The 24141-nt window shown below is 43.5% G+C and overlaps 1 protein-coding gene across 1 annotated transcript in view; it reads right to left on the minus strand.

Annotated features, from left to right (window-relative positions):
- The window catches only part of SLC2A12 (solute carrier family 2 member 12), a 48510-nt gene extending 25467 nt beyond the window's left edge, over positions 1-23043 (minus strand). Inside the window, 2 exon segments of the mRNA XM_059700387.1 lie at positions 2982-4322; positions 22756-23043. Of these exon segments, the coding sequence (XP_059556370.1) occupies positions 2982-4322; positions 22756-22870 (1456 nt within the window). The 5' untranslated portion in view covers positions 22871-23043.
- Positions 23044-24141: the final 1098 nt, after the last annotated feature.

Here is a 24141-nt window from a genome sequence, read left to right on the forward strand (position 1 = left end):
GTAAAGAAATGCAGGACTGAGGTTCTTAAACTCTTTGGGCCATGAATTCCTTTTTAGAATAATATTTTAAATGCATTAAAATATAATACATAAGATTGCTTGGTATTAAATTCATTTCCCCTCCTGAATTCCAGATTCTAGAGCAACCTGTTATTTTACAGTTAGAGGACCAGAGAGTGGAATGACATAGAACATACACGCAATTCTAAAAAAAATAGAACACTCCTTTGGCAGAAGAAATTATGGCATGATTTAATGCAGTTAAGGAATGCTTTTTTAAGCCAACCCATATTTAAGAAGGTTTAATGAAAATGGTATAATCTTGCTTTCGATTTTACTTTAGAACAACATGTGCATTTTCTTTTATACCTCTATTTACAGAAAGGATTTGCTTTATTACAAGCAATCAACTCTCTAAATGAAATATCTGAGAATAATCACATTAGGTTAATAAGTTTTAGAAAGCATTCAAGATCTAGTATGAAAATCTTGCTCCTAATAAAAATCTTCTTAAACCTCCCACTGGTTTTTCCAGCTTATACCAATGCTCTAGAATACAATTTTGGTGATTGAAGTGGAATTCCTGTGGTATGCTTTCTTCAGAAAAGAAAAATAAACTACAACATGAATATGGACAAAAATGACTGATCCTTAGCAAGGGGGAAAAAAGAAAGGAAAATTACTCAAATCCCTTCTAAAAGCTCAAGGAGAATCAATAGCCCCAAACCACAGATGGGAAATCGCTGCTTGTTCTACTTAGAGCAAGCGGCGGATGGGAATGCTGTCTCAGGCTGCATGCTTCCCAGCCTCGGGAGTGAATGCCCAGCTCAGTCCTCGGCATTACAATTACAAGCTGGAGAAACCAAGCTATAGCCCTTTCCCATACCCAAACCCCCTTCAACTCTGAGATTCTCTACCTCACTAGTGTTGCAGGGGGGTCTAAGAAATTCTCCAAGGGACTCACTTCTCCAGGTAGTAGCAAAAAGCAGAGGTGTCAAAACAAACAAACAAACAAACAACAACAAAAACAAAACTGGGACTAATTTTAGGTCCTCTGTGCCTGAATGTCCCAGTAACTATGACTTAACAAAGAAAAGCCCTACATGCCTCCCACTACTTGTTTCCAAGCACTACTAACTCCCCTGCATCTTTTCTTATGAGCAAACACAGGAAGAGATTTTCATCACATGCCCGTGTGACGAATTATTTTGCAAAAGAACTCGCGATGATGTTTGGCAGAAACAGGAGTTTCTTGGCCGCCTAGCATTTCTAACTTATGTGCTACTTAGTTTGCCCATAGATCGCTTACATATGTAAAGAAGCACACTTTGAGATTTTTCCTATATCTGCATTTTATTTTTAAAGTCTTCCCCGCCCCCTTTGAAACAAATGTGTTCGTGCATGGCTTTCAAACAGATTTATGCTATACTCACTTAAAGGGAGAGAAGAAAAAAATATAAAATGTCATTTCTTTCCTCAAAGAGCTGATAATCTAGTAACCACATTCTAGCTAATAAACCAAAACATACAGTAGCAATAACTGTATCAGTAAGGACTATGTTATATTACACTATGTGTATAAACTTCCATTTATATCATACCCTGTAGCATCCAAACCACACATACATTTGCTCACCTGATGCTGACTCTGTGACATAAAACAGATATTATTATACCCAATTCATAGATTAAAAACAGCTTCATGAAGATAGTTGACTTAAAGATCACACAGCCAGTAGGTTGAAGACCTGGGATTAGAATAAAGTTTTCTGATTTAAATTCAGGCTTCTTATAGCCCAGGACTGACCTATTCTACACTAGAAATAACTAGTAGTTCATACACATAAAGGCCTCTAAGAAAGAAGTGAATTCCAAGAGGAGAGAAGAATTTCATTGAGCTTTAAAGGTAGGAAGAATTTCATTGAGCTTTGGGTAGGGTCGAGGAAGTGTAAAGCAGTGGGAAATAAAGAAGCCCAGAGCGATAAGGTATTGCCCCATTGCACAATGCCAGGGACACTGTTCACTTTGCTGTCCGTGTGGAGTCTATACTAGTATGTACTCCTGTATGAATGGTGGCCCTTGAGCATAACTCCATAAACCACATTATAAATGGTACCCCAAGGAGGTGTGTAAACAGCCTGATATAGTTGGGTGAGATGGTGGAAGGTCTTGAAAGTCATGCAAGTGGGAGTTGAGGATGATAGAGTAGGCACTTTATTTTCTAGGGAGATGTACAAAAGACCTTTTCCAACTTCTCTACAGAGAGGTTTAGACTTTCAGGCTGAAGCTAAAAGACTAGGGAACTTCAACAAACAGCCTATTCTAGCAAACCCGAGAGACTTTGCTCCAGAGAAGGGTTTAAACTTTGTCATTGGAGTAGACTGGCTACAAAAATAAAACATCCTTGTAGCTATCTCCCTGTAAATTGCTTGTATTCTGTTTAATAAGAGTAACTTGACTCCCATTCTCTGTTTCAAAGCGGAGAGTAAAGTACCCTGGGAGGATAAAATAGCTTAAAGAAATAATGCATTCTTCTTCCCATCTCATAATCCCCTTCTTCTTCATTATTACACCCACAACAGTGTCTTTAAGAAAACCTTGATACTTTCCCCCTCTCACCTATGGGAAAACTCAGGAATGATATTTAAAAAAATGTTATCTCAGTAAACTTTGCTTTCATGAAACAATATATTCTCTTGGACAATAAATATCTTTCAAAGTCTGGTTCACCTCCAATCAACTGATGCTAAAGTATCCTTGTGGGACATATAATTGCAAACTTCCCTTTGGGTGGGTACTGGCCCTGCACATTTCACTAAGCAGGTATAAGCCAGGCACACTTTCTTCTGATAGTATCCATGTCCTGCTTCTAGTAGGCCTGGGTATGAGATACTATAGCAGTGGGATGCTCTCATTGGCCAAAAGCAATTCACTAGCCTTTATAAGGGGTAAGGAGGAGGAATAAAAAATGAAATACTTACTTGGTCCTAGACCAATTGAAAAGGCAGCAACATAAACAAGTAAGCTGGCCAGGGATAGCCATTTCAAAAATGGCCGGACTTCCGCAGGGTCTGTGACTATCTGGTATTCAGTTTGGCTCAGTCCAGCATTTGGTAAGGACGCTGAGGTCATCTCCCCTCTCTGATCCACATCATTTCTCCTGGGCATTAATGAGCTTCTGCTGTGGGAAGTGATCCCCTTAAAGGGCTCTCTAAGCGTTTCATTGCTGGCTGACAAGTTTCTTGATCCATAAAACACCAACTCATCCAAGGACTGGTTGGTAAGACTATGGCTTCTGCAGATATTGGTGAAGTTCGTGTGGATGTTGAGATTCACAAGGCCCATGGTCACCAATGAGGCTGCCATCACGGAAGAGCCAACACAGAGGAAGGTTTTGGCCCCGACATGGTCTACAAGAAGCGTGGCTGGGACGGTGCTGATGACCTTGACAACCCCAACGCCAGTGGAGGCTAGGCTGGCTGCCTCATTGCTTTGGAAGCCAACAGATTTCAAAACAGTTGATGCATAGAATAATATGTTTGGTTGGCCAGTAATTTGTACAAAAAATACCAGTGTTAGGCCTATCATTACTCTGGTCCTCATGTTGTCCTTCGAACGAAACAGATCCCAAAAACTATACTGATATTCATCTTTCAGGGAAGATTTTATCAGAGTGAGTTCCTCCACTGTATCTGAGAGGGCTCTCAACCTTTGAAGAACCTTGCCAGCAGCTTCCTCCTGTCCTTTCATCACCAGAAACCGGGGACTTGGAGGAAGAAAATACATTCCAATCGCTTGCAAAACTCCCAAGGGAATAACAAGGCCGAACATGTACTTCCAGCCATGGGCAACATTGGCAAATGCATAATTTGAAATGTAGGCCAGAAGAATGCCAATGACAATCATCAGCTCATTCAGTGACACCAGAAGACCCCGTCTGTGCTGGGGGGCAATCTCGGCGATGTAAACACAAGTGGCAATTGAAGAGAGCGCAATGGAAACCCCTATCGCAATGCGTCCCACTATAAGAACCGTGTAAGATAAACTGAGTATCAAGACTAGGCTTCCAAGTCCAAGCAGGCAGGACGACAAGATGATGGCAGCCCTTCTTCCGTACCTGTCAATAAGGACCCCTCCCGTGAGAGAGGCGAGCAAGGCCCCGATGAGGAGGGAGCTCACAACCATTTCCTGCTCCTGGCAGGTCAGGACTAATAAGGTTCTTAGCTGAAGGAGAGCCCCGGAGATGATCCCAAGTTCATAACCCACCAGGAGGCCACTGACGGCTGCCGTGACCGATGACAGGAGGGTAAACATGCCGCACCCTGCAAGCAGAGAGGAGAAACAGAGAGGTCAGTTCTGATTGTCATTTTAAACACTTTATGTCTGAATGGGGACTTAACCTTGTGTAAGTTTTTCATAGCACTGAGTACAAACACACACGTAAGTAGAATATAGTAAGATAACATGCTAACCAAAAAAATGGTTAGCTGTAAGAGAAAGCATCCTCTTTCTGTTTGGGAGGAGGGTGGAGACATTTAGGAAGCTAGTTCCTTCTATTTGTGATGTTTATGTTGCTCTAAGTTTTGAGCCAACAGTTATGCAAGGCAAGCAGATGACATGATGAAGACTGAACAAACAAGAGTACGTTTAGCTCCTGCCTTGGCGTTGGATCAGAAATTTATATAGCCTGGCTCCTCTGCTTCCACCCTGGTTCTCTAAAGGCAAATGCTTGAGGGCAGAATAAAGAGGGTAGGAGCCTCAAGAAGTGCTACCAGCTTCCCACTGTGTACCCTGGGGAGAATGAGCACAGCTCCCAGGAAGCCAGTTTACTGGGCCAACATTGGCTTTTGCTGAAGCACATGAAGGTGTGGGGAGGGATTGGAGGAGGTGTGAGTGCCTTAAAGAAGTCAAGGCTGTGTCAGAAAGAGGGGAGGGAGACATGGATACAGGGCAGGAAACCAACCATATCCATTACTGGCTCTGAGTAAGGAGGAAAGGATGGGACATAAGGAAGAAAGCTCAATCGTTACTTCCATTTTTCTATTATTATCATGTTAAAATCTGAGGAAGTCTGGCCGGCGTGGCTCAGTGGCTGAGTGTTGACCTATGAACAGTTCAATTCCCAGTCAGGGCACATGCCTGGGTTGTGGGCTCGATCCCCAGTGTGGGGCATGCAGGAGGCAGCTGATCAATGATTCTCTCTGCTCATTGATGTTTCTATCTCTCTCTCCCTTTCCCTTCCTCTCTTAAATCAATAAAAAAAATATAAAAGTATATCTTTTTTAAAAATCTGAGGAAAATGGCAAAATGTTAATATTAATTTTGGTGGTAGGTATACAGATGTCTGTAACTTGTCAAAACAGAAACAAAACAAACAAAAAGTAGTTGAGGAAAAAACATTGCAGGCACAGGAAACAGCCGTTTCTAAGGCCTGAGATCATGTTTCAAACTTGTCAAACAGCCAGCACATCATGTGTGGGGCACAGCATAAGCTTGAAGAGGTAGGTGGAGAGGGCATCCGTGACGTGCAGAGGGGGCACTTCATGTAGGCCTGGCAGGTCACAGTGACAACTTTTTATTGTATCCCAATTATATGGAGTCAATGCCTACTGGCTGCTAAGAGGGCACTGTCACTGAGTTTCTTGCTGCTGTGTGCAGACGAGTACTTCCAGGGCAAAGATGGGTAGCAGGGAGCAATGCATTACCTTAGTCCTGACAAGAGATGATGCTAGCTTCAACTTGGGTGTGAGGAGTGAAACTGAAGGCAAGTACATTCAAGAGTTAATTTGGAGGTTATAAAAATGACTACACATGCTCATGAACTGGAACTAGAGGGTAAGGAAGTGGATCAGAACCCCAAGATGGCTCAATGGTTTGAGTAGTTGGTTGCGTAGAGATTGAGGAGGAGCAGTGGAAATCAGAAGTTCCATTTTAGACTTATGAAAATGTCTTGCTTGTTTTACCCAACTAGGAGGCTAAGTATAGAGATTTGCAGCTTAAAAAGGTAGATCAAGGATGGAAGTATGTATCTGGGATTCAGGGGCATGTATTTGGTATTTGAAGCAATGGGAATGAATGAGATCACTTAGGGAGACAGAAGAGAGAAAAAGGAGAAGTAGGACAGAACTTGGGCCTAGGTGCACCAACATTTAGAAGAGGAGGTAGCAGTAAAGGAGATGGAGAAGAAGCAGAAATAAAATGCGTGTGAAAGAAGTAGAAACATGTGCTCAGACACAATGATTACAGGCTGAGCTAAAGCTATTTAAACCTGATGAAACAGCGGCAGAGAGTGTGGTTAAAAATACTGCTTAGCTCTAGTGAAAGAAGCTGGTCAAATAAAGGTATTCTAAATCTCTTCCCCCCACACATATCCAAGGTACTTTACAGCTTCAGGACCCTGGTGGGACATGAAGAAGTGGGAGATTCCAAAAAATAAATGAAAAAGAAAAAGAATTGAATATTTAGATTAGGGGTTGGGAACCTTTTTTCTGCCAACAGCCATTTGGATATTTATAACATCATTCTCAGGCCATATAAAATTATCAGCTTAAAAACTAGCCTGCTATATTTGGTCAGACATTTAATCAACTCACCCCTAATGCCTTGGCAGGGCCAGACCAAATGATTGCGCAGGCCTTATAAGGCCCTCAGGCTGGATGTTCCCCACCCGATTAGATGAAGGAGCAAATAAGAAGGCAATAATCCATAATCAAATCAAATCAAATCAAAGTAAAACCAGCAGTTTATCCAGCTAATCAGGAAAACAAATAAACATTTGCAACATTACATGGCAGGCATTTTCCTAGGTACTTGGGGGTACATATATACCAATGAAACAAAAACAGATGTAGCTCTTACCCCTCAAGAAACTTAACATTCTAATGAGTCTCTATTACATATAATTATCCTAGATAATAAAAACCTAATATGCTAAGTGTCCCACACATGACTGTTCGACCAGTCACTATGATGCACACTGACCACCAGGGGGCAGATGCTCCGACCTGTAGGTTAGGTTGCTGCTGGGGTCGGCTGATTGGGACTTGGAGAGACAGGCCAGACACGCTCTGGAGCCCTCCCACAGTCCCTCCCTGGTCCTGATCGTGCACTGGTGGGGTCCCTTGGCCTGGCCTGTGCCCTCTCACAATCTGGGACCTCTTGGGGGATGTCAGAGAGCCAGTTTCAGCCTGATCCCTGCAGGCCAGGCCCAGGGACCCCACCCGTGCACGAATCACTATTAAAGGTTCACTTATGTCCTCAGTTTCCACATAGTCTTTTTCCCACATGATCTTAAAATCCTCAACCACAAGGAGAATTGGGTTAAATTCTCACACTTGGATAAGACTATTATTACATTGCTTCACATCTCTGCTTGTCATTCTTCATTTTATTTATATTCGATGTGTTGATTAGCATGTATCTTTTAGCGATTGGTCTCTGATATTCAGATTGGAGAAATAAGTGATTTGGAGAATGAAACACTTGCGAGACAGATTGAGTGAGGCACCCCAGAAGGGGATTTAGAGTGACAGAGGACAGCATGGGGATACTGAGTCAAGGGTGTGGGGGAATAGATGCCAGAACTGCTCAAGTAGCAGAAGATTGTCCTTGGCACCTTGACCATGCATGCCGCCTTCTTAGTGTTTCCCTTCTGTTAGATGGGAATGACTGCTTCCCCACAGAAGGAAAGACCCCAGGAAAATACCAGCGTCCCTTCCTTTGGTGCTCTATTAACCTACTTTAGAAAGAGCCTGAGGTGACAGATTAAGGAGTGGGAGTAAGGGGCGGACAAGCCAGCTTCTTGTAGTCTGGGGGAAGTATCTTCCAAGAGAAAAGGGACCCAGCTTTTTCTTCTGCTTTCTGGACGTAATTTCATATGCCTCATTCTTTTAACCAGGGCTCATAGGACACTGACAGACTGGGGTGTGTGCAAAGGGTCTGGAAACCATCCTAGTTTGTCCATGTCCCTCTTGAGACCCAGCAGCTAGCACTGAGTATAATTCTTCAGAGATATAATAAGTTATTTCTATAAGAATTGCTTAGCCCTAGCTGGTTTGGCTCAGTGGATAGAGCATCCGCCTGTGGACTGAAGGGTCCCAGGTTCGATTCCAGCCAAGGGCACATGCGGTTGCAGGCTTGATCCCCAGTAGCGGGTGTGCAGGAGGCAGCCAATCAATGATTCTCTCTCATCACTGATGTTTCTAGCTCTCTCTCCCTCTCCCTTCCTCTCTGAAATCAATTTAAAAAATATTTTAAGAAAAGAATTGCTTAAATTTTTTTTAAAAAATAAAAAAATAGTTGTATATCCCTTTATCTAATCTATCTAGGGAATGTGCCTTTAAAAGCTTACAAAGTTGTAATAGGATTCTATGATCCTATTTTCACATGGGGATGTGTATACCAACATGGGTTATATGCTTTAGAATTAAGCTAAGGTCTTCATTGTCTGAATTTTACTTGAGTATACCTTCCCCGTTGTATGCTTTAAGGGGTACTACCCCAAACTAGCTTCCCCACTCACCTTATGACTGCTACTTGTTACTGCTGCCTGTCTACTACAGTCCTCAAGCTGCCTGCCCACTCAGGATTTTAATTCCAATTCAGTGTGGAAACCTAGTCCCTAATGCTCCAGACATGGCAGCCTTGTGACCCCTGAGGACTTAGCAGCGATGCAGAATGAGTCCCCCAAGATGTGGTGCAGGGGTTTGCAGACTATTGTGAGCTAAAGGAGACCAAGACTCTAAGGGCCCTAGAGAAACTCCTCCCCTTAACTACCTAGAAAAAATTAAATTAGGAGTTTGGCCCATTATATGAGTTATCACCAGAAATAACTTTTTACCCACCTATATGGCAGGGCAAACTGCTTATTACTGAACATGCTCTCTCCCTGCAGTTGCCTTTTGAAGCCCCAAGGTACCTTACCTCACCCCTAGCCCAGAAAGTCCTATAGACCTCAATTTCCGTTTCTACCTCTGACTCTCATGTATGCAGCATTCCCATACATATGTACGTAATTAAATTTGGTTATTTTCTCCTGCTAATCCGCCTCATGTCTGTTTGATTATGAAACCAGCCAGAAGAACCTTGAGGGTAGAGGAAAGGTTTTCCTCCCCCTCAACTTCCTTCACAGATCATTTTCTTGGTGCTATTTTACCACATAAACACAATGAGGAGAGACATAAAGGGTGGATGTTTTCCTGTGTCTGCTTTTTGGCTGACGATGATAAAAGCAAGATGTTATCTTATGGATGCCAGAGAGTAAAGAGAACTCTTCTAGGAAATCGGTCAGGGAACAGGAGGAAAGAGAAAGGAAGTGGCAGGAAGGTGGGATTTCTATTTGCCTGAACACCATAGGAGAGTTTGGGGCGGCTGGGGGGACAGGAGCAGCAGCCAGTGCTGAAGGAGAGAGCAGGGTGAGGAATCACAATTAGTGTCTTTTCAAAAAAAACACACAACCAACACCCAACCCTGAAGTCAAACAGTCTGCACTTAATGTTCCCGAGGAAGGTTAGCTTTCCCAGCCATTTTGCTCATGGCCTAGCTTTACAGGGGCCCTTCCTTGACGCCCCCTGTGGTCTCCAAAGTGCCATAAGGAATGCTCAGCCTTTGTGGACAGCACACAAGTGGCCACTGGCTGGGGACCAGCAGCTGGTCCCCACAGGCTCTGGGTCATGCCTACCGCCTCTGTTGCTGCCTCGCCAGAGACCAGCCATCTGATGATGCAGTGAGGATTGGGTTCTTTAATCAGGTAATGAAGTGAAACTGGTCCTATCACAAATGAGATCACGGCCAGGAGGCTTTGCACAAAGGACAGGCAGCCCCACAAGCCTGGAGACTGCAGCCACCACTACAACAAAGGCTGCATTGTCTGCCCAGCTCACCAGGACACAGATGAAACCACAATGAACTGGGAAACACTCAACTTTTTCACAATATTTGAGTTTCTGCCTGCTTTCTTTTCCCCTTCTCCCCATGTGCCTAGCACAGCATATGTCCATAACACACACACAATAAACACTTGCTGGCTGACCCAATCCTGCAGCATGAAAAGCATGTGCACCCATGTTTTCTTTTTTTGGGGGGGGGGGGCGGGGGGGGGCAGTAGCCAGGTAATTATACAGCTTGACCAACTGTGAATGCTTCACAAATTTAAAAGACCCCTTATTTCTTGTTTTGCTTGAGAAATCTTATAGTAGCCCCCAAATTTCCTTGTATCTGTGGTCTCCCCTTTCTCTGCTCCTTCTCCCTGAATACCAACCATCTTTCAAGAGTCATCTCAGTGCCACCTCCCGTGACAACCACCTTGCTCTGCCTTATTCTGCTTCTCCGGCCCCAGCCCCTCTGTGCACGGAATGTGTGTTTTTAGGGCACCTGTCACTTTTTAAGGCATTCATTTCTTTACCTGTTTGTCCTCCCTATTAGACTGAAAGTTTCCTGAAGGCAACAACTCTGCTTTACTTATATCTCTATTCCCATCTCTAGTCTTTGGCACAAGGTGACTAATCAATAAATGTTTCTGGAGTGAATAAGTAAACACTGGCCCTTGGTCTCCCCCACGCAGTTTTGTCAGCAGACTAAGGTTAATACCTAGTATTACGTAATGGTTAGCATCTATTCTAGAACTTAATGTTTACATAAAGCCTAGCATTTAAACAGCACACTGTTAGCATTTCTCTAAAGCTTTCAGCACTGTTATTATTAACCTGCTAACACGAAAAGCATTGCACAGACCATGAAGTGTTTCATTGTCACTCGTGTATTTGTATTTTATTGAATGTCAGCCCAGTGCCTCACTCAGCCCGGACTCGGCACTTAGCAGTGGAGCAGGTGTGCAGTCTCCCTGCCGTCTCCAGGTATCAATTGTCCAGCCCACGCAGACCACACACTGTTTCTGGGAGATGCTCTGTACCTTTGCAGACTGGTGCTTCTCTTCATGCTGTTCCCCCTCCCAGCAGGGCCTTCCCCTTACTTCAGAGTCTAGAGCAGCGGTTCTCAACCTGTGGGTCGAGACCCCTTTGGGGGTCGAACGACCCTTTCGCAGGGGTCGCCTAAGACCATCGGAAAACACATATATAATTACATATTGTTTTTGTGATTAATCACTATGCTTTAATTATGTTCAATTTGTAACAATGAAATTGGGGGTCACCACAACATGAGGAACTATGTTAAAGGGTTGTGGCATTAGGAAGGTTGAGAACCACTGGTCTAGAGAAACCCTATTGATCTTGGAAGATCCACCTGAAACATCCCTTCCTCTCCAAAACCTTCCCAGACTCCCTCTCTTTGCTTAGCATTAATCTCTCTGCTCTCTCTTGCCTTTGTGTGCGGGGCCTTACAGCACCTCTAGTTATACTCAGTTACCTCTGTTTCCCGCCTTACAGTGGGAGTTCCTTGAGAGCAGAAGTGTCTGTATCATGGGGGCCACTGTACCTGATGCAAGAGCTCAATAGAGGTGTTGGATGAGGAAGGAGGAGCAAAGGAGCAGCTCTGGCTTAACCAGAAAGTTCCCTCACTCTCTCCCAGAGGGCACGTGCCATGGAGAGATGAGCTGTGGTGTTTCCCACAGCTGACAAAGGTCCCAGAGGCGGCCTCTTATCCCTGGAAGAGTGTGGTAGTAAATATTGGGTATGAGCCTCCATTTAACCAGTATTACCTCTTCCCCTGCATGGCAATGCTTTCATTAGCATACAATGAAACTCAGACCACAAAACTTTGGCCTCTCTCTGTGCCTACTATTGTTTGACCTTTCTCGGACAAAAAGGTGGGAACTTTGCTTTCTTTCCTTCCTTTTTCCCCTCCTTCAATGTGGAACTTCAATGATAAAGTGCTTGTTTCTTCTATGGTTTTGTGCAACTAGTTGAGTCCTTCTACTAAAAAAAGATTTCTTCTAGTATTTTGGGGTATTTTTCTCCCAGATTATTTAAGAATCATTCTTTTAGCATGATTTATATATATATATATATATATATATATATATATATATATATATATATATAAATTCATTTCTCCTCTTATCTCTATCTCCTTGTCCTTTTTATGTGCATCTAGAATAACTTCTCATATTTATCCTATCCTCCACATCACAGATTTCAGGTAACAATTCTTCTCTTGGGCTTTTAGCCTCCTCACACTCTTTCCGTGTCTCTATAGGTCTGTTTGCATGTTGGTTCTCAGCTAGCTCCAGCCTCACCTCCGTTTACTCTTACCATTCATTAGATGTTGACTTAAATCTCTTTTTTCAAAGTTGATTTAAAAAAAAAAAACTATAGAAGACAGAAATCAGATACTTTACAAAACTTGTTTCTCGTAAAAAGAAATCTTAGAATGCATGCATTGCCTTTGTATTTAAAACATGCTTGCCAAAAACCGTATCTGCTGCATTCTCTGTACCCAGTCCCCACAAATCAGTAGTGATATTTCTGACTTCAAGAAACCACAAGCCTGACAAGCAAAGGCTTAAAACATCGTGGCACCTGTTGTGTAATTAGAGAGAAGACCAAGTGGAGTTTGGTGTCTCCAAAGAATTCTATCCATCCTGCTGTTCCTGCCTCCTCAGAGGGTTGGCTTTTGTTCAGACTTGTCATCATAGGTCCAAGGTGGCTGCCACAGCCTCACGCATAAGATTCACTCACAACCAGATTCAAAGGCAAGAGACAATGGAAGAAGGCTTAGGGCAAGACTTCTTTCCTTTTACCAGGAAAGGAAATTTCCAGAAGCACCTTGAAGATGATGAAGTTCAGGACACAGTGCTCCAAAATATGGTATCTTGGCATATTGCATATTTTCAGCTGAAGGAGTTTAAGAAGCAGAAGGGTCCCTCTGGCCTTCCCCTGACTCTTCCCCTGAAGCAGGTCATAAAAGGTACCATCTCACACCTGTCAGAATGGCTATCATCAACAAATCTACAAATGACAAATGCTGGCGAGGGTGCAGAGAAAAAGGAACCCTCGTTCACTGCTGGTGGGAATGCAAACTGGTGCAGCCACTGTGGAGAACAGTATGGAGTTTCCTCGAAAAACTAAAAATGGAACTCCCATTTGACCCAGTGATCCCACTTCTAGGAATATATCCCAAGAAACCAGAAACACCAATCAGAAAGGATATATGCATCCCTATGTTCATAGCAGCACAATTTACAATAGCTAAGATTTGGAATCAGCCTAAGTGTCCATCAGCAGATGAGTGGATTAGAAAACTGTGCTACATCTACACAATGGAATACTATGCTGCTATAAAAAGGAAGGAACTCCTACCATTTTCAACAGCATGGATGGAGCTGGAGAGCACCATGCTAAGTGAAATAAGTCAGTCAGAGAAAGATAAATACCACATGCTCTCACTCATTTCTGGATTATAATGAACAACATAAACCGATGAACAAAAACAGATGTAGAGACAGAGAAGCATCGATCAGATGCTCAAAACTCAGAGGGAAGGTAGGGGAGGGTGGGGGTGAGGGGGAGAGATCAACCAAAGGACTTGTATGCATGCAGACAAGCATAAGTGATGGATGTGGACAACAGGGGGTGAGGGCGAGGGCAGGATTGGGGGGATGAGAGGACATTGGGGGGATAAGGACACATTTGTAATATCTTAATCAATAAAGGGGGGGAAAAAACCCTGTGAGAAGTGCCCTCCCTGTACTAGAGACAAGGAATGATCTTATCTCCAAAAAGAAGCCAAGAGGAATCCAAACAAACTGGTCTTGTTAAATTTCTCCCAGTTTATTACACGTATCTCATACTCCCTCACCTCTCATATTTCTACACCAAACCTGCCATAGAAATACTCAGGTTCAACAATTTCCATGGGTCTCCATTTCCTTGTGAAGACTCCCATATCTCGTAAAACTTGTATTAAAGAAACTTGGTTGCTTTTCTCCCATTAATCTGTCTTTGTCAGTTTAATCTTCAGATCCAAAGTGGGACCCCGAAAGGATTGAGGAAAACCGTTTTTCCTTCCCCTACAAACTCACCCCAATAAATGGGGCAAAACAAAAACAAAACCCTGTGAGAAGTGCCCAGAATCTCATTAACCAGAATCAGTGGGATCTGTGGTCAAACTTAGCTGCAAGAGAGACCAAGAAGTGAGTATCTGACTCTTTTAGCTCCCAGGTAGGAAAGGTAGAAAAACAGAAGGTAGTTTCAACAGCTGTTAGGCCGGCAGTGTCTGACCTCATTCTAGCTGCCCAGGTGCAGCTGTAAGCTTCTCTTAGACCTGGAGGAGCAATTGCTGTGCACAGTTACTAGCCAGATTTCTGACATTTGGAAGTTATTTTTCTGGTGTGACTCCATTGGACTCAGAAAGAAATTTTTGGGAGGGCCCCCTGACTGTGAATAGGGGACATTATTCCTGCATTATTTAAAGCAGACTGTGGGTCCTTTGCTTGTCAAAAATAGCACATGAAAAACTACAACTTCTAGAATGCACATTCGAGTGGCTCCTCGAGGCTTTGCCCCTTCTTACACTGATTTCACGTCCCAAAATGCAACAGACACTGTCTTTCCCATCTAGCCCAAAATTGCTGGAATCTTAGAAATTGTAATCCCTGAAGAGATATAGAAATAGAAATAATAATGACAAGACAGGATGGGAAGAATTGCACTGCGGACCAAAACTTCCCTCTAAAGAAGTGTCTGTAAGGGGCTATGAAACATCTCTTTCTCTAGTTGGTGAAAATTCTTTCAACAAGGGATATGCAGTGAGAGTCTGGAAATCTAACATTTTATGGCCCCATTTTATTTTATTTATTTTTAAATACATTTTTATTGATTTCAGAGAGGAAGGGAGAGGGAGAGAGAGATAGAAACATCAATGATGAGGGAGAATCATTGATCGGCTGCCTCCTGCACACCCCACACTGTGGATCGAGCCCACAACCTGGCATGTGCGATGATCCAGGAATCAAACTGTGACCTCCTGGTTCACAGGTCGACCCTCAACCACTGAGCCATGCCAGCCAGGCTACTGCCCTATTTTATATTCACCTCCATGCTTGCATTTTATTTAGGGTTAAGTCCAAACTCGGAGCTCTGATAGATCCAAGAATACATATTTTATCTGGGAACTTGTAATCTGATAGAAAAAGACGTTACATGTAAAATTAGGAAACTAGCTAAACTAGAACGCAATAAAGTTCTGAAATGAGTGTACCTGGTCGGGTCACAGAACAGGGCAGGAGGTAAAGACATCAGTGCTGGGTGGTTGGTCAAGTGAAAAAAAAAAAAACCCTAGCTTGGATTTAGGGTACTGAGGTTCAGATTTCGGAGCTACCTGGAGCAAGTCACTTTGCTTCTCTCGAGGAGTCACCTGGGCTTAATGGTGAAGGAACAGTCTGGAATCAGAGCGCCTGATCAGTTTCCAGCTAGTCTTTGATGTGTCTCTTAACGTTTGTTCCTCTGTGTCCTCATTCCTAAAATAAAGGTGATACTATTACCTAGTTTATAAAGTTGTTATGAGAATAAATGAGATAGGAGAGACCCAGTGCATGGCTGTTGCTCTCTCTGTCTCAATTTCCTTACCTGTGAAATGGGGGCAATATTATCTCCTTGGATTATTGTAAAGATAAGTGAAAATATTAATGGAAGTTCTTGGCTCACAATCTTCAACAAAGATCTGTGTAGTCTAACGGATGGGGTAAAATCTATAACAGGGAACTAAAACTTTGAAATAGTCTCTCTTACTGATAGCAAAGAAAATAAAATGATACTTGTATCCAGCATAACAATTATGCCTTTTTATAAATTCTCGAGTTCCTTTGTTTTTGGCAGTACTGCATAAGTGGGCCTATAACATGGGACATTTTACCTGTGATTTTGTCTTGGGGTTTCTGCAGTTTTGTTTCCCAATGGAAATAAAACATTTTTTTTTCAGCTTGGGAATGCTCTCTCACTGTACAAATTCTAATTGCAACTTTCACCCTATTCTTATAAAGCCTTGCACACCTGAGGTGAGGTAGCATTGCAGGCAGGTTACTAAGTTAGCATTGCACATAGCTCCTGACTTCAACTTCCACAAAGTGTGGCAACAGGTGTGTGCAGGAGCACACCATTTTGGATAAAATAATACAGACAGAGTTAACACTCCCAGAGCCTAGCAATGCCAGGCAGACCTGAGTCAGACGTGTTTCTAAGAAACAAGTGTTTCCAAGGGCAACAAAATGTAACAGTTTATAGGTAAATTACATTTGATTTACTTAAGGAAAAACACATTCCTACAAGTTACATAAAAAAGATTGCATTTTTCTCCCTGATATTTTGGCAGAACAGTATAAAGTGAGTTATTGTCGAAAAAGAATGAAACCTCCTAAAATTAGAATAACATAAATTACCTTAGTCTTATTATTACTTCTACTTGAATTGTATAAAAAATTAGTATATCACTGAGACATAGCCAGTTAGCACATGCATAAATGAGTGTGCCGTGACATAAGAAGGAAAATAATACCATTGAGCCCAAATAAAGTAGAAAAAAAACCACATGAATATATGATTTACTGTAAAGATAATATATTTGAGCCAAAGTTTCAGCTGGGAAGCATTAGCGGTGGGAGAGGGATTCAGGTTTTGTGCCGTTAGCTATTATTGGATACTTTTTGAGGGAAGATAGGACGGGAAATAATTCTTATGTGGTCTTTGGTCTGAGGGGTAAAAGGGTTTGGTACCCCCAAAGTATGCCTTTTGGAATATTGATTGTTTTAGGCTGGTTATTTTTTAGAAAAGAAAGACTCAGAGGGGAAAATCATTGACCTTCTTCTAACTGCCTAGTAAGATTTAGAGAGAGGACCTGAACCAGGAAGAGAGCTACCACATAGCCAACTACAGTTTAATATGAACTAGGTGTGATAGAGAGGAACCTAGCAAGGCCCCTTTTGATCAGTCTTCTCTGTGTCCCACTGTTAAATGTGGCCCAGCAAACATTTATTTACCAAACATTTGCTTTTCATCTGCATATGAATGACCTTCCTGCCCTAAGATGTCCCAAACCACAAGATCCCTCTCCCTCCTTAGCGGAAGACGGCCTCATCTGTCTTCCGGTCTCATATTCTTTTGGGGCCCGTGTATGTACATATGTAATAAGTGTGGTCATTTTCTCCTGTTCATCTGTTTCCTGTTAATTTGTTAGTCCAGCCAGAACTTAGAAAGGTAAGAGGCAAATTTATTTTTCTGCCCCCACAGGTCAAATAATTCCCTGCTAACAAGCCCATTCCGACGTTTCCTTTCTCATCACCATGACTTGGTGTCCTTTTACATGGCTTTCATTCCCTTATTTTATCCAATAACTCATCCTCTTGGGGAAGACTGTTTATGAGCAACAGCACTGAAATTGGGAGCTCAGACTCCTCTCAATTTAAGAATCTTATAGAACCAGTTCTTGCTCATAAAATCTGAGTAAATAGCTGCTTAGTCTCCAAGAAGCCCCAGTTAATTGCGCTCTAATGGAGGTCTGGAGCTCTCAGAACTCTTTCAACCCTGAAGCTAAATAGCACTTGGGTTCCTCTTGTTGAGAAAATGCTATCTACAAAACCAGATCTAAGCGCTAACTATTCTTGGACAAAAAATATAAACCTGCACAGCTACAGCAATTAAAAATTGCATTTTTAAACCAGCTGATTTGCCTTCGATATCTACCTGTAAATGGAAATTTCCTCAGGCAGCTCCAGGGTGGAGTCATTGTACTTTGAATTCTGTTCTTACCAGCCTCTATAAGATCTAGACCTCTCGAAAGTACTCCCTGGAGAATTCACACAAAAATGCTCCCATTAAGGTCTTATCAGCGACCAGCGGGCATGTTCCTAGGATCTCTAGGCCTCAGCTCCTGCTGGCAATCTTACTGATAGGAGCGTAAGGTTTAAAATAATCAATAGCTGGCACAGGGCACTGACCTATCAGAGGAGACACTCTGTAAAAGCAGCTCATGCACTCTGGTGTCTGCCAGCTCATTTCAGTCAATCCAGGGCAGCGGCACTGCTTGGCGGCTCCTTGGCCTGCCTTTGTCCGGGTTTTCCAGGACCTGCCGCCACAGGTTCCCTCTAATGTGTGTGTTTGCTGCTGCTGCTGCTGTGACAGCCAAGAGGTGGTCTGTGCCAAGTGGCAACCTCTCTGCCCTTCTTGGCGACATGATCTTAAAGGGGAACAACAGCTCTTTAAGATCTGGGTGAGCCAGCGCACTTTCCCTCCTGAGAGCACACCTGTGTTCTTCCCCCTCCCCCCTACTTCCCCCACAGGCATGCATCTTCTAAACACTAAGGAGGCTTGCAACCAGGGCAGCAGTGGGCAGCGACAGTTCATCCCAGAAGCCATAGGCCAAGTGGACCCCATGCCCAATGGACTGGTGGGCTACAGCTGGGAACACAAGCTAAGCTAGCCTGATGCTGGACTGGAGTGTGCAAACATGGAACGGAAACTGTGGGCAAGGGCTTTAACCCAGCTCTGCTAAGGACACAGCTGGACTTCTTTGCTGGCTGGACGGAGGGAGAGGGGACCTCAGAAACTCAGGTATTTAATTCCATGCAAATCAATGCCACTCATTCTCAAAAAAAGGGGGGGGGAGGAAAGATCTGGGTGAGCCTGGAACAGCTCTCACCATGTTTGTTTAGGGCTTCTCCCTTCCTAGATCTTGGAGAAGCCAGGTGCCCAGACCTTGCAGTCATCAAAAGCCTCAAGCTTAGAGCTTTGATGTGATTTCCAAGTGAGGTTAAATGTACAGTGACAGAAAGATAAGTGACTGAAGTGGAAGGGGAGATGTTTATCTGTAAATCTGGTGGTATTTCCACACAAAAGAGTCTGTAAGTCCTCATAAATTCACATGTCCATAAATCCTGTCACATCCTTGGGAATGTCTAGCTACACACAACAATTTGTTATTGTGGTCAGACATTTATTTGTTAAATATAGGTTTTTAAAACACAATAATTTTTTTTTTGGTAGATGCTCTTTATTGATTAAGAAACTTCCACTTTTTGCCTTTTTTTTTCACTGAGAGATTTTTAAACTTAATTCAGTGACATTGGCTGGCATGATCATATAGGTTTCAGGTGTGGGTTTCTATGTTATAAGATCTATATTTTGCACCATGAAAAACATCATAATTTTTGCCATGGGTTTTGCCACTTCACTTTTTAATTTATGGAAAACCTGGAAAATTAGGAGTGGCCCCGACCTGGGTTCCCAAAGTGACTGGTCTATTGATAGTATTGCTTCTCTCGCACTAAAGCTTTGTTATTAGGTCAAGCTGGTTGGCCTGCCTCTCTCTTCCCTGGGGATAAGTTTGCTCCCCAAAGTCTCCTCAGTCTTTCTTACAAGTAGGCTTTCCCTGGGGCTGCCCAAGGAAGCCTGAGAAAGCTGGGCCTGACTGAATTCAAGGGGCCAGTTGAGCTAAATCTGGGAGCCCAATATTCAGTAGGGGCACAGTGCATATGCCCCAAAGAAATGGGGCCTGCCTAACCAGAGTAGTGATGGACCTGCGGTTTGCTCAGTGTGGCCCCCAGCCAGGAGCCTGCCTGCTCAGGGCTACCAGGAAGGGGAGGGGTCAGTGAGGAAGCCAGGACACAGGGCCCACCTCCCTCTTTCCATGAGGTGGGCCATGGTTACCTATCTAATGTACAGACCACTACTCAGCTTCCATTCATAAAAAGTTCACAGTTTTAAACATATTTGAAAATGCCTAAGAGCAGTGGTTCTTAACCTTGGCTGCACATTAGAATCACCTGGGAATCTTTTTAAAATCCTGATTTCTGGGCCTCATCCTCCGGAAATTCTGTCTCTTTGTTACTAATGATATGGCCCCACCCCATAACAAAGAAACAGAATTTCCGGAGGATGAGGCCCAGAAATCAGGATTTTAAAAAGATTCCCAGGTGATTCTAATGTGCAGCCAAGGTTGAGAACCACTGCCTTAGAGTATTTATCTGATTAGCCAAGTGCCGTGGTCGGCAAACCACGGCTTTCGAGCCACATGCGGCTCTTTGGCCCCTTGCGTGTGGCCACGAAGTTTCAATCGCACTGTATGTGCACGCCCGCACGTGGTATTTTGTGGAAGAGCCACACGCAAGGGGCCGCAGTTTGCCGACCACTGGCCAAGTGTGCATTTATTAAATCTCGGCCTGTGGTATCTGGGATTTAGAAGGGTCTTAGCATGAAGTACAGCCCTTTCTGCTGGATCAGTGAGTCCAGTTCTAGGGATCTAGGCTCTGATGTGTCAGCACTGGACCTGCAGTGCTGAGAACTGCACCCACGCAGTGAATATCGCTCTTGGCTTCTGACCTTCAGGGTAGATCCCAGAAGAAAAAGCAGTGCTGGCGGGGAGAGGGGGTAGAGGGGCTTAAGGAAACCTTCACCCTCGCCTGGTGTTTGAATCATGAAATTAGAAGACCCAGCGTCTGAGATGGAGGAACAGGCATTAGGCCTAGGCCAGAGGTGGCCGGAGTCAGCTTTGCACCAGCCACTGCATGTACTTGGGCCAACCACACATCTTCTGGCCTCACGTCCTGCTTGGGTGGGATGCTACAGAAGGCCATGTCTCTGACTTCACCTATATCTGTTGTTGGCTCTAAGCACTAGGATTTCAGACTGAGCTCAACCTTGCCCTATAAAGTCAATTATAACGTGTCTACGAACATTGAACAATTGACTAAACATATACCCACTTTGTGTCATAGATTTTTGAAAATGAATTTTAGTTCATTAGCTTCTAGCCATTGAAATAAAGCATTCTTTCCAGCTTAAGAGGGGTTGGTCAAGGAAGAACTGCCAACACCTTTCATAGTGTGTAACAGCATTAAGGGGTGCAGTCACAGAGCTTAGGCCTTCTGTTGTGTTTCACTTTTCAGTATCTTGTCCTGGACTGTATAACTCAGAGAAAAACTGACTACCTTCACATGCAGGAATAGTATGACAATTAGTAAGCATATTTTAAATACTCTGAATGAAACCGTGGAAGTTTAAAAATATAAAGAAGTCGAAAGGAATATTTGCCAAATATTTTTTTCATTAAGCCTCAACATCTTCATCAAACAAACTAAAATATAATCCCAATAACCAAGGTTAAGTAACTTGTCAAAACCACAGCGTGAGTCTGTACTACACATTCATTATATACGTATGTATGTATAATTGCCTTTGGGTACCAGGAGATGTTTACAACTTAGAAAGAAATCACAAAAGTAATAATAAGAGGTTTGGATTTATCTAAATATAAACCATATACAGCACAAATCAAAGCTGTATTAATTTCAACTTTTAGGGAAACATTTAGGCTTCCTCTTCTACATAATAAGAGATAATTTATAGTATTTACTCATTCTTCATTTCTCTTCAAAAATAAATCGTTGCACTTTAAATTGCATTTTGTGCATGTATTCAACCTTTGCAAATATACATACATCTTACCTTATTTAACCTATTCAGAGTTCACTGTGCTTTCAAAGCCATATCAAAATTAAATAGTCAATTTTAAATTGTTACAGTGGAGGTCTCTCCAGGCAAAAGTTTCTTTTCATCTTCTGTGTGTCATCATTATCACCTTTTTGTTGATGTCCCAGCCTCAACTTGCCCTTCAGCTCAATCTTGCAGAAGTTCAGAGAGAACTTTGTAACTCTTTCTCTTTACCCCCAAATACAAGTTTCCCTTGCCTGCCCTTAGACTCCAGCCAGAGAACACACTTAGAGAAAGCCTTGCTTAAGAGAGGACTGGGCCATTGAAAGATGACCTCAAATATTATTCATTTTTTACTAGAAGTGGGAAATCAAGAGAAGGCTGAGCGGGGAGCAGGACAAGGAAGGACAGCTTCTCAGCCCCCAGGAGGTGCCACTCTGTGCCTCCGTGAGAGAGGTCTTGGATTGAACTCCAAGAGCAGACAAGCCCACAATGCAAAAGTAAGTATGTAGAGCCATTCCAAGGTGAATGCTTTTTGTATCACTTGGTGTTTTGGATTATTCATGAAATCTCAATATATGGCCCGGGGGTGTATTGTATGGTTAGGGGGAGCAGAGCTGAGGAAAGCATTAGGAAGAGGAGAATTATTTGTGTTTGGCTTCATTTCAAATACATTTGTCTATTCTTTTGAGAACAAACTGAATGAATAGGAAGAGGCAGCTACAAGTATGCAATGTGTGTGTGGGAGTTGTACATGTGGAAGTGAAGAAAAGTGTTATCTTTGGCGTAGCAAGGATAACTGAAATGATTTAAAACTTCTGCCAATTTCACCTCCAGAAGAAAACATATTAAACCTCAGTTCAAAAGGCTGGGTTTAAAGAAAGCAGGAGCAAGGCGGCAGCGGTGTTAGGCTCCGAATAGAATAAAGCTCTAATTCATTACAAACAGATGCTGGGACCTTAAAAACAAAGTTGTGTTCATCGATTATGTAACTAATAACTTCATGGAGCCTACTTAAAGTGCTGATTTAAAAATGTCCACTTGTTACAGATGTCCATTTGTGACAACAAATGAGAAAACGTGTGTGTGCCCGTGTGTGGGTGCCTGTGTGTTGACACGTGACTACCTGGTCAACCATCCCAAAATGAAAAAAGATTTACGCCTTAGGTTGTCCGCACCATCGGTGGGACCCAGCCCAGCAATTCGTGGAACTTCGATTGTCACATTATACCTCCTTGTCACTCCTTCCACCAGATTCTGTCCCCTTCTCTCCGCGCACCCAGCACGCTCACATGCACACACACACACACACACACACACACACACACACACACACACACACGGGAGGTGCGAGTTCAGCCCATCTGCCTCACTTTACCTCTGGCCCGGGGAGGATGCCGGCCGCCGCTGGCTCTGTCGCAGCCATCCGTCTCGGCCGGGCTCTCCTTCGGGTGCAGCAGACTGGGGCCCTCGGTGCTCTCAACAGGTCCCATGGCAGAAGCTACAGCCCTTCCCTCCGCGCCGCACCACCGCGGCTGCCCCCCGCGACAGCAGTGGTCACTCGCCCCATGGTCGCATGCTAAAGAAGGTGAAAAAAAACTTCGGGCAAAGCCAATGTGATTTGTGACCAACTTTGTTTCTATTTCCGAAGGCTTTGCCCTTTTCGGTGACACAGGCTGTTGCTATTCCAAGCAGCCTATCGCAGGCAGTGGGCGGGCCATGTCTCCCCGCCCTGTTTTCGCCTTCAGGGGCAGAGCGGGGCGCCAGGGGTTAAAAGGCGGGGGGAGAAAGGGAGGTCGGGCCCCGCGTTTGGCCCTTAGCGAGGGGCAGCGCTTGCTGCCTGCACCTTTGCAGAGAGGCGCAGATTCAAACGCGGGCTGAGAGCGAGGGCCCAGAACGCTCACAGATGGTATCAGTTAGTCTCGCAGAGAGAGGAACGCTGTATGCCAACACACACCAGAAGGGAAAGTGTGTCAATTTTTCAGCAAGAATGCTGTTATTCCAAGAGTCATGACACTTACCAGTGTACACAAAGCATGAAACGTCTTAATTGTTTCAACCTGATTTGGTGAATGCCTTATGGACGCTCCCTCTCCAGAACCTGTCAGACAAATCAAGGCCCGAGACCAGGCATACACGCACTCAGAATGCATAGATTATTTGGGCTTCTTAGCCCCTGGGATGAGAGCAAAGTCATCCAGTTTACTCACCCACAGTTGTCTTTAAGAGAAGAACCAAGCCTAAGTCTGCCAGGTTGTGTGATAGACTGACTGTAGGAGGAGGTGTTTCCCATTCAGAGAGGCCAGACTAAGTGCCCACGTGTGGGTGTGATGGTCATACAATCTGAAACAAGATCAGGCCTTGGGAAAGAGGACATTTTCCTGAGTTGTGTGTATATTTATAGAAAATGTCTAACAGAGTTTTAGAATAGTTTGCCTTCAGCTACGTAGTCACGAATCATATTTATTGAAAAATCTTGAGCAGAAATCAGAATTGTTTTAGAAAACCATTAGGAGCGAAAACTGAAATTTATGGAGCACCTATTAGGTGCCAGAAATTGTGATCAGGGTCTGAACTCAAATGATTCTTTTGAGAAAAATGTGTGAGGCAGACACCCACATCACAGAAGAGGCAAGGCCGAGTAACTTGCCTGCAGCCTCCCAACTAGTCAGTGGCAGAGCTGAGACCATGAAGCCAGGTGGCCGAATGCTCTAACTTTTCTATATCCTGCATTCCCAGCCTTGTCCGTCTCTGATTTTCTTGG

Source organism: Myotis daubentonii, chromosome 6 (genome assembly GCF_963259705.1).
Source record: "Myotis daubentonii chromosome 6, mMyoDau2.1, whole genome shotgun sequence".
Classification (NCBI taxonomy): Eukaryota; Metazoa; Chordata; class Mammalia; order Chiroptera; family Vespertilionidae; genus Myotis; species Myotis daubentonii.